This window comes from Panthera onca, chromosome F1 (assembly GCF_046562875.1).
Source record: "Panthera onca isolate mPanOnc1 chromosome F1, mPanOnc1 haplotype 2, whole genome shotgun sequence".
Classification (NCBI taxonomy): domain Eukaryota; kingdom Metazoa; phylum Chordata; class Mammalia; order Carnivora; family Felidae; genus Panthera; species Panthera onca.
This window is the reverse complement of record NC_138355.1, coordinates 68,824,021-68,835,360: the sequence shown is the minus strand read 5'-3', so window position 1 is coordinate 68,835,360 and position 11,340 is coordinate 68,824,021. Positions and strand designations below refer to the sequence as shown.

Genomic DNA, 11,340 nt, shown 5'->3' with positions numbered 1-11,340 from the left:
CAGCTGTGATCTGTCTCCACTAAAGTCGGTCAGCCACAAGACAAGCACCACCTATCAGACAGTCGAGGAAGCAGGTGGGAACACTCCCTGCCCCGGGGGGAGGGGTTCCCCTTGCGTCTGGCAGCAATACTGACCTCTCCTCAGCACCAAGTGACCGAGCTCCTTAATTTCTACAGGTTATAGCGGAAGTGCATGGACGACCTGTGGTTGACACATGCACAGTGTGCAGCCCAGACACCGCGGGGGGGGGGGGGGGGGGAGGGGCGTGTGCTCTGAGACGGCTGAACACATAGTCCCATGATTTTAAGCAATGGGGAAAGCTTTTGAGGAAGGGGCTGTTGGCTCTCGACCCCAGAGTCAAGCGCATGTGGAGGGAGACAAGGGAACACCTGACAGGCTGCTTCGAGGAGGAAGTCAACGGTGGGGTTGGGCATAGAGGTTTTTCTCCAAAAAATTACTAATTCCTTCCAGGCAAATGGTCAAATGCTCCTTGGGTAACCCAAGCCTAACTGAGTGAGAGTACTGATTTTCAAAATGCTGCCTCTTTAATTTGGATTTCATCTGAAAAGAGAGTTAATTCATTCCAAACCCAGAAAAGATTTTTAAAAATGAAATTATTATTTTAGAAAATGATATTTTTAAAGCTTGTCAGCGCATAAAGTTGGGAGGATGGGGGAGAAGAAAGAAAAGTATTTGGTACTTCCCGTCATTTTTTGAGAGCAATAATACTTTTTATTCTTAGAATTAGGTGAAGAGGAGGGAGCATTTTACCTAGAATTTGGAGTAGGTGAGCTGTTCTATTTCAAGGATCTTCTGGAACCGAGCTTCTGGTATAGCTTCATTATATAGTCAGAGATGCTGTGAGCTCCCAATAATTTCAATATCCCAGAGTCAACACAGGCCCAATTTAGAAAGGAAGATGTGGGCTTTGTAATCAATTTTTAATTCTCCACGTGTTTGTTTGTTTTTTCCTCGGTTAATGCAGAAATCAAGAGCCATTTATAATTTCAGTCTAGAAGATCCACAGAGAGAAGACATTCAAACCTGGCAGCCTGGATGAGCCAGAGAACAGCAAGATGAGTGTGAATTACATAAGTGGTGGTGGAGGAGGGGGGAGGCCCTGGGGGGCCCCCCCGGGGGTCCTCCCCCGCAAAGCAGCTCTTCCTCCTCAGGTTCTGGCTCCAGGATGACGCTGCCTCCTGAGCCTCCAGGCTTCCCCTCAATGGAGTCCTTGGCAGTGACTGTCCACCTTCACGCCAGCAGAGTATCTTCCTTTCTCGGGTCTGGCTCTCTGTTCTTGTTGCCTCGGTCTTTGGTTACCTTCCAGACCAGGATGAGTAGAGTGACTAAGGTCATCAGGAGTGCAAAGAAGAAGAGAACCTTTACTAGGCGAGCAGGGTCAGATATGGCGGTGGTGAGTGTGCTCTTGTCCCACAGGAAGGCTGGGAGTGGTGAGGAAGACATAGGGTTCTCTGAGAGGGCTGAGCTAAGTGGTATGAGCAGACTCCCCCAATGACTACGCACCAGGAGAACCAGGCGGCTCTTTGTTATATCCTCAGAGTGGGTGAGGAGCTGCAGTCACACGTCTGTAGACCCTGTTGCTTGCATGGCGCCATTTTCCTCGGACATAACTGAACAGGGAGAGGAGATGTGTGCTTGGCCAGGTTGGACAACAGCTTCCAGTGCAAATATAGTCCTGAGCTGATGGCTTAATTGATAAAACTTCTGGGTGGTGGGCGGGGGCGTCTGAGGCTTTGTGATGTCACTTGAGGGTGAGGCTGGGTCTGAACTGAAGGTTCTATTCTGCAAACCTCTGTCCTCTGAGCACGCCTCCCTTCACGCCTGGCCTCTAGAATGGAAAGCGTTCCCCATTGCTTGTGAAGATGCCCCTTCAATCCCCTTATCTTTTTCCTTTTCGTTTTGAAATCATTTCAGACACTTAGGACGTTGCAAAGAGAGTAGAGAGAGAAGCCATGTAACGGAGTACGACCATAGCACAAAATCAAAGCCAGTGAACAGACATTGGGGCAAATGTGTGCATATAGTTCTATGGCATTTTATCATCCATACAGAGTCTTATAACCACCGCTGAAATCACGATACAGAATTACTCTGTCAGCATGAAGACCTAGTGGTGTCCACTGCTTACCAGTTGGGAGACAAGTGTAGAAAAAGTACCACCTCCCTCTCCGTTCCTTCACCCTTATCCATTTGCAGTATAACTTAAGTATTTCCTCTGGATATGTTGAAAATCACATTCAGCAATGTTATATTTTTTGCTTCAACTGCAAGACATGATGATTCAGAAACCTAAGTTTGTTTTTTTTACCCCACTTCCTGTTGTTCAGCTTGGCTCAATTGTACTGTTACATCTTCAAGTTCATGGGTCCTTTCCTCTGTCCCCCTCCATTCTGAGGTTGAGTCCTCCCTTCCTTGGAGTTTTTTTACTTGGGTAATTATATTTTGCAGTTCTGGAATTTCTATTTGGTTCTCCTTTATATCGTTGATTTCTTCACTGAGATTTTCTTTTTTTTTTTTTTAAGTTTATTTATTTTGAGAGAGTCCTCTCAACGGCCTAGTTGCGGAGAGGCAGAGAGAGAGAGAGAGAGAGAGAGAGAGAGAGAGAGAGAGAAGCCCAAGTGGGCTCCGTGCTTGAGCCCAGACACAGAGCCCAACGTGGGGCTCAATCTCACAAACTGTGAGATCACGACCTGAGCTGAACCCTTAACCGACTGAGCCACCCTGGCACCCCTTCACTGAGATGTTCTACTTTGTATTTGTTTCAAGTGTATTCATAATTCCTTGTTGAAGTATTTTTATGATTCCTTAAAATCCCTGTCAGATAATTCCCATATCTGCACCATCGTGCTGTTGGCATCTGCTTATTATCTTCTTTTCTTTTTCTTTGAGATTTTCCTGGTTCTTGGTATGATGTATGATTTTGATCGTATTCTGGACATTTGGGTGTTAGGAGACTCTGGATCTTATTTACATCTTCTATTTCAGCAAGTTTCCTCTGACTTCATGCCAGTTGTGGGTGGGGGCATCTCCCCAGTAATGCCAGGTGGGGTGAAGGTCTGGGTTCTCCACTTGGCCTCCTTTGTCAAACCTGGGTTGGAGAGAGGTAAGTCCTCACTGCTGGGTGGATATGGGATTTTAGATCCCCCCAGTTGGCCTCCTCTGACACTCTGGCAGGACAGGGAAGGGCACCTTGTAACTCTTGGATGGCGAGTTCATTACCTCTGGGCAGGGATGTCTTCTATGACACTCTGGATCCCACTGTGTCTTCTATGACACTACCCTAGCAGCCTGGGGTGGGACGTGAGGAGGAGTACCTCATTACAGTTGGGCAAGGGTGGGACCTGGGGTCCCCACTTGGTCTTTGCTTATGTGGTGGAGGTGGGGCCATGATTTTTTCCATGGTATTTGGCTAGGGTAGGGCAATTATTGTCCAAAACTTTTATGTCTTGCTGGATTGCCTCTTTCCTAGTTTTGTTTTTCCAGCTAGAGAAAGCAAGCAGGCTTTTCTTGAGACTTTATTTTGTCTGTGCCCATTGGCATTTCTGGGTTGCTTTTCCAGCACCCAGTCCAGGATGTAGGATACAAAAAGAAAACCCAGGGAACTCACTGCCACATCCCTCCTCGGGCTCCAAGGTCCCTAGTCAGTCTGCCTTCTTCTTCCCACCTTTCAGGGTCTTCTTATGCTGGTTTTATAGAAAACACCCAGTGTTTTTAGCTGTGCTCAGCAGGAGGAGCAGGGAGAGCTGAATGTACTCCAAGGGCATCTCCCAGTCCCGGTCTCGGAACCTCTCGATGCCCCGTCAAGATTCAGGCAGGTGATGACGGCAGGAGCCACAGGAGTTGTGGCCAAAGACTCAGATTGGAGCCCAGTGCTCACTCTTTCCAGCACTCGTGACCTTGGTCAGGTCACATAATCTCTATGAACCTCCATTTACTCTTTGCCAATGGAATTATAGGGATAATGCAAAATTTATAGGTTTTTATGGGACTGAAATGAGCTTATAAACGCATAATAACCTTTTAAGCCATAAAACTGTATACAAATGTAGGTTATTTTAAATAAGAGCTAGGGTAAAAGGGAGGGAAGTGGGGAGGAGAATGCAGGGCAGTGCAGATTTTCTCAAGGTGGTTCTCCCCAGTCTCTGTGAACTTGTAAAGGTCTGTGAATGGATCCCCCACCCCCAGGATATCTGTGCCAATTCCCTGGAAAGTGCGGACGTTACCATATGCGCAGAAGACGTAATTAAGGATCTAGAGAAGAGGGGATCCTCCTAGGTTATCCTAGTGGGTCCCAAACACAATCGCACGTGTGCCGTTGAGAGAGAGAAGGATGGAGTTCTGGGAGAGACAGACATGCAGAGGAAAGGAGATGTGAAGACAGAGCAGAGAGAGGCCACGGGCTGAGGAACAACCACAGCCACCGAGCGCTGGAAAAAGCATGGAATGGATTCTCCCCCAGAGCCTCCGGGGGGAGCACAGTACTCCATTTCAGACATCTAGCCTCCAAGTCGGTGACAGAATGAATTTCTGTTGGTTTCAATCACCATGTTTGCGGTTGTCACAGCAGCCCCAGGAAGCGAACACAGGAACCTTGTTATTATTTGTCCACTTCCTTCACCTAACAGAGCAAGAAGCTCAGGCAGGAGAAGGTGACCAAGGGCACACAGTCACTGGCCCAATAAGTAAAGGCCTGGGACTCTGGCCTCTCCTCTCCTAGTCCACTAAATCACATCATTGCTGTCTTTTTTTTTTTTTTTTTTTTTTTAAAAGCCTCTCTCCCCTCCCGCCTCTCTGCATGCTCAGCTCCTACCTTAAGGCTGAGTCAGGGCTGTTTTCCTTGGGATCCCGACCTGTATCTCCTCCAAGCCACATGCGCGTGTCTCTGTCAGAGTACTTGGTGCTCAAACTGTTTCTTCACGTCTCCGCCCCAGACTGTAAGTGACTTGAGAGCAGGAATTGTCTTTACTGTAGTTCCCCCACCCCCCAAAAAACCTAGCATATAAATATCGCTCAATAGGTACTTGTTGGATGAACAGTAGAATGTGATGTTCTGGGTAAGTTCATGTTTTAGTTAACCCAGGAACTTGGCTCTTCAGACAAAAATGCTGTCCCCATTTTATTTTATTTTTAAAAAATATTTATGAGAGGGGTGCCTAGGTGGTTCAGTCAGTTAAGCGTCCGACTTCGGCTCAGGTCATGATCTCGCGGCTCATGAGTTCGAGCCCCGCATTGGGCTCTGTGCTGACAGCTTGGAGCCTGGAGCCTGCTTTGGATCCTGTGTCTCCTTCTCTCTCTGTCCCTCCCCAGCTCGTGCTCTGTTTCTGTCTCTTAAAAATAAATAAACATTAAAAAAATATTTATTATGAGAGAGACAGACGGAGAGGAAGACAGAGAATCCCAAGCAGGCTCCACACTGTCAGCGAGGAACCCAACGCATGGCTTGAACCCATGAACCATGTGATCAGGGTCTGAGCCAAAATCAAGAGTCGGATGCTTAACTGACTGAGCCACCCAGGTGCCCCTGCCCCCATTTTGAAGGAGAGAACAGACAAGTCAGGGCAGGGGTATATTATGGGAGGGCCGGACGTCTGGAATTGTGTCCTGGGAGCAATATCCAATTTTATCCCAGGGCTCTGAAGGCCAAGCAGCAATTTCCCCTGGGCCCGTGGGGCAATTTGTCCTTTCTGCCCCACTGAGGGGGTGCAGGGAGGGAGAACAGAAGGAAGGAGGCTCTAGCTCCTGAGAACTCTACCTGGTGTTTGAGCACAGGATACGCCATCACCCGTCATCCCGTCCTCACTGCGCCAAGGGCCCCAGCCAGACATGCATTAAATCCCCTCACCCCTTCCAGGTCGGTTAATAGTGGCTTGTTGAACAGACGAAGGAAGGGATGTCACATCCAGAGGCTGCAGCCTAGTGACAGGAGCTGTAATTTCCCTTCTATTCTAGTCAAACAACGAGAACGAGTTCCTGCTGGTGCAGACAGATCTGTGAGGTTTCCGAAAGTCACGTGAACAGGTGTGGCCATCAGCGGGGCTCAGGCTACCTCGCTGCTCTCCTCCCGAGAAAACCGGTAGCCAGCACAGCCTCGTTGTACCACCAAGGGCAGGACCGGGGGGGCTTGGGGGAAGCAGTTAAGCTGGAGCAGATTCCCCATCTGGGATTGTGCAGTGGGGGAGAGCTTCCACAAAACAAACCTCTGTGCCCTTAACAGCTGGCATTTGGGCCCCTTCCAAGTGGAAGGTATCCATGACCAGTCAGCCTTAGCCCGAGAGGCAGAGAACCGACAGAGGATGGTAATTACATGCCCAGTTAGGTAGAAGCACTCCTGGCCATTCCTCCCGCACCTTCCCCAATGCTTCCTCCAGCTCCCCACGCAGCAAGTACTTTAAATTAGTGAGCCTCCTACTGAAGGACGCAGAGTGTGCCAGTTCCCCCCAAACAGGTCCCACAGCGGAAGCCTGGCTGGTGCGGAGGGTGGGGGGGGAAGGAAGGAGTGTACGGCCTGGTGTGAGACTGAAGTTTTAAAGCGGATTAACTAGGCTGGACTTCTGGTAACCACAGGAGCAGAAAGCTGCAGAATCTGTCAGAGCCAGGCAGGGAGTGCAGAGCGTTGGTAGGAGACTCTGGTAGAAACCGAGTCAGGATGATGTTCAGCAGAGCTCAGGACGCTCATAAAATTGCTTCTATATGAAAAAAGCCCTTGGGGTAAAACGTAGCCTGGTGGGTTAAAGGTCCTGTTGGTATTTAAGGATGACTAGGACACAGGGTGGGGGAGCACGGCTGCAGGAGGTGGCCAGGCCACCCAGCCTTAAGATGTGTGTACTTTATGCTGGGGTGAGGGAGCCTATGGCATGTTTAATGCTCGCGTTTGCATTTTAGCATGATCCCACAGGGACACCGGACACAGGGAAATCGCTTAAACAAGACATGGCGTGAACGGCGGCAGGGATGGAGAAAAGTGGTCAGATGGGAAGGTACGTAGGAGGGGAATTATCAGGAGTTGCAGGTAGAGAAGAAGGAGCCAACGAAGCTTGTCTTTTCTTTCCTGGTCGCTCCTTCCAGCAGCCCCAGCAACGCCGTCCGGCGTGCAGATCATACTCATGGCGTCCGACGCTGCCACCTGCTCGCTTCTCGGGCCCTGTGGCCCAGGGGCCTGGAGGCTGGGGGCGGCAGGCCTGGGTCCGTAGCACCCCCAGCACGAGAAGGCGGGCGGAGCCTCGTTCCCTCCCAACCTCAGAGACCACCGGCCCAGGGCCGGACCTTCAGGTGACTGCCAACCCCACCGCTGCTCTGTCACACAGGCCAGATTGCAACCCCTGCTTTAGGGCTCTTTTAAGAACATTTCATTGCTGCGTCTTGAAGTTCAACACAAGAAAAAACAATGAATTAAAAAAAAGGACAGCATTGCCCCAAATACAATACCTGCAGAACAGCACCGGGAACAAGCAGAGGGGTCGTGTCTCAACTTGCTTCCCGGGGAAGGCAGGGAAGCGCGCACGTGCCTCTCAGCTCGGAGGACCGTCCTGCAGAAAGTGCAAAGTGCGCATGTGCGGGAGGTCCGAGGCCCGCCCCAAGAGGTCCCGAGACCCGCCCCCAAGAGGTGGAGTGCGCCTGTGCCACAGGACCAAGGCCCGCTCCGGAAGAAGCGGGGAGGGAACCCAAAAATCGTGGCGTGGCACTGTCCGTCCGCCCAAACGGCCCATGTTCCGTAGTGGAATCCACGCCGACGAAGACTCCGCCTTTAGCTCTGGGTCCTCTGCCTTTGGTTTCGTTTTCAGTACCGCACTTTTGGAACGCCTGGGGGGTCAAACCGAGCGGCTCACGGGGCAGAAAGCGCCCTCTCTCCCGGGGCAGAGGAAATTGGCGAAGCCCATTGGCTAGCGGGGGGCGGAAGGGGCTGGGTCGTTCGTCCTGCGAGTGGAGCTTGTTGGGTGTTGTAGTTCAGAGGGCGGCGGTAGGCTTTTGGAGACGAAAGTTTGAAGCCTCTGGGGCAGACCTGGCGCAGATAAGCCGTTTGCACCGGAGGACCGGGTGTGGAGTAGCGGCGGCGGGGCTGCGGCGTGGTCCTGCTGCTTCTCTTTCGGTGGCGCCTCGCTCTTGCCTTTTCGTGCAAGGGCCTCCGCTTGGTCCCACCCTCTCCGTCAGCCCCTGTCACCCGCAGACCCCTGTCTTCCAGGCTGGCCCCGATCAGCCTGAAGTTCTTTCTTGGCCGTCCTCCTCGCACCCAGCCCCCGGAGCCCTGCCCCATCGTCTCGAGAGGACCGTCTCCCGTGGGCACTGCGCCTCACTGCGGGCCAGGGGCTCCGGGGGAGGGTCCCGCGGCCCGGGTTGTGAGCGCGGGCGGATCCGAGCCTCCCCGTTGAGCAGCCTTGCAGCGCGCTTCGTTTTGTTCCCTTCTGATGAGGCTCTGGTTCCGTCTCTCTGCAGCGTCTTTGCTTCGTGAGTCCGATGGGCCATCCTTGGCCATAGACGGTCACCCTCGCTCAGAGAGAAGAGAAAGCAAACCTTGTCTCCTCGCACCTCCGCAGATTGTCGCGCTGTTTGTGAGAGGGCCTCTGCGCACTCAGTGCCGGGGAGCGCCAGCCCCAGACCCCCCAGGCCCAGCGGGGGGGCCACACAGACCTCCCGGAAAGGGCGGGAGGCGTCAGTGTCTCCCCGACATTCCGACATTCCGTGCGTTCCTCTGCTCATTCCCAAGTATGTTGCCTCTTCGCAGCTCCCTCTGTTCCGTGCTCTTCTCCCCACTCCCACGCTGCCTTCTCTCCTTGTCCTGAGCCAAGCTGTCTCTTTTGTATCTTGCTGTCCTTGTCACTTTGACACCAGAAAGTGTTGCGGGGACAGCCGTGTTCGGGGGGGATTTGCTAACAGGGTGCTCCATGCCTGGCCTCGTTCTTCTGTGCGAAATGCCTGCGGACTTTCTCATCCCAGGACTGCGCTGGCCCTGAGCATTTAAGCACTTCTTGTACGGGAATCCCTTGCCGGTCTTTCGTGCTTAGCGCCCCAGAATCATGGAGTGCCGCGCGCCCCCCCAATACACTGCTGCTTGTTTAGTAACGGGAGGAATCGGAGGTTTGAATTGGAAGTTAATCTCGCGGAAACAGTAGTCAGGAGGGACCCATTGATCTGGGATGTCAAGTAGAGCCCTGCATGAATGGGAGGATATGCCTTAGCCTTGTTTTTATTTTTATTTTTTAAGGTTTATTTTTTATTTATTTTTGAGAGAGAGAGAGAGAGAGAGAGAGAGAGAGAGAGAGACAGGGAGAGAGAGGGAGAGCATGGGAGGCGCAGAGAGAGAGGGAGAGAGAGAGAGAATCCCAAGCAGGCTCCTCACTGTCAGTGCATAGCCCGGTGTGGGACTCAAACTGAGATCATGACCTGAGCCCGAATCAAGGGTCGGTTGCCTAACTGAATGAGCCACCCCTGTAGCGCCCCCGGGGCGTTGTTGTTGTTGTTGTTTAAATCATGCCTTAGTGGTTTGACTAGGCTGGAACAGAATTGCCTTTTCAAAACATGTTTTTGCACTGTTGAGAAATCTTTTTTTCCAACCTATATTAAATTGGCTTACTAGAGGCAATGCAGCGTGTGTGTGTGTGTGTGTGTGTGTGTGTGTGAGAGAGAGAGAGAGAGAGAGAGAGAGAGAGCGAGCGATGGGGGATTCCCAAAGAATAAGTACTTTCATAACTATGATTATTCAGTTGAATGCTTCGCAATACATGTGGGCGGTAGACTTACCTCTGAGGTTGTTCATGAGTCATACAGCTTCCTTTCATGCCTTGCGCCCACCGCAAAGAGGCGAAACTTCGTCTTTGACCACACTGTGGTCCTCTCCAAGCCCCTGCATGATTTGATCCTGTTCCGGCTGGGATCTCACCTCCTGCTCTCTTCCTGTGGTCACTCTGCTCTGGGTCCCCTGACTTCACTGCTGTTTTGTGAACATGCTACGCACACGCTCCCTAGAATACTCTCTTTTTTCTTCACATGACTTTGTTCAGGGCCGTACTCGAATAGTCACCTCGACAGAGAGGCCTTCTCCAACACCCTTACCTAAAATGGCGCCCTCATCACTCTATGCCTGTGTCCTTAATTTCCCACTACTTAAAAAAAGTCGTTTTCTTGCTTCTTGTCTGTTTCCCAAACTAGGAAGTAAGCAGCACGAGAGTGTGTTCCCAACCTGTTGGCCTTCCTACAGTTGCCGGTTTTTCACAAGTCAGCTGGAGGAGCATGTCTTCCAAGAAGCTTTTAACGGCCCTCCTCTCCTGCCCGTGACAGACGGTTTCCTTCCTGGGCCCGTTCCTTCTGGCTCTGCCTGTTAGGCCGTAGGTCCTTTGCAGGTGGTCTTGCGCAGGGATCTCTTGATGGTTCTTCCGAGCACAGATCTTGAGTCGGTCGGGCCTGGGGCTGAATTCTAGTTCTGCCACTCGTTGTATGTCACACAACTCACTGAGCCTGTCTCCTCTTCAGTAAAAGGACCTAATTTTACTCATCTTTGTGTCCCCAGCCTCTGGCCACCATGTCGTGCCCTCGGTGTGGTTCTCTCTGCAGATGTTTCCGTGTTCCCTGCCCTTCTGTTGTTCATGCAGGTCCGGGACCACTGACTCATGTTCTTACCAGCAGCAGGCTGACGCGAGGGAGTGATGGGCGAGTGTGTCTGTATCTGAGAGAATGAATGCGTGAGAAGGGTATGTCCCAAGCCCAGTCTTGCTTCAGTGGATAGTTACAAGCGCATAGCGTGTGTCTAATGAGGGTCAGGTGGCTGCAGTGGGAATGAAGAGATGACTATGTCAAGCAACATAAGACAGCAAGAGATTGAACTTTCAAATATTTAAACTTGCTTTTGTACATTTCCAGCTTAAAAAATCACGAGAACAACCGAATTTGAGCAGCATGTATGACATTGCGATCTTAAACCTAACGTGGTCTTGTTTTGATTCGTACTATGTAAACTAACGCGGTACGCTAACCGTACTTTTGTCTCAGATACAACTGTCAGACCAAGAGATTTCAGAAGTCTGAAAGGTGTCATTCGATCTCCCGGTAAAGTCTCATTTCAGCCTCGCTTTTGGACATCGCTTGTTTTTTTCAGAGAGCTTCTGAAAAATGCTCCTGTGTCCCTCAAAGTGTGAAATGATGCATGAAAGGAAGTACTGAGCTTCCCTTAAAAACCGCACGTAGTTGGGGCGCCTGGGTGGCTCAGTCGGTGGAGGGTCTGACTTCGGCTCAGGTCATGATCTCACAGTTTGTGAGTTCGAGCCCCACGTCAGGCTCTGTGCCGACAGCTTGGAGCCTGGAGCCTGCTGCGAATTCTGTGTCTCTCTC

The 11,340-nt window shown here is 51.3% G+C and overlaps 1 protein-coding gene across 1 annotated transcript; it reads right to left on the bottom strand.

Moving 5' to 3' along the window:
• Nucleotides 1–656: 656 nt before the first annotated feature.
• Nucleotides 657–8,853, bottom strand: SMIM42 (small integral membrane protein 42). The gene has a single exon (XM_060644590.3). The coding sequence runs from the start codon at nt 1,462–1,464 to the stop codon at nt 1,252–1,254; it is 213 nt and encodes a 70-aa protein (XP_060500573.3). The 5' UTR covers nt 1,465–8,853; the 3' UTR covers nt 657–1,251.
• Between the last annotated feature and the right edge of the window lie 2,487 nt (nt 8,854–11,340).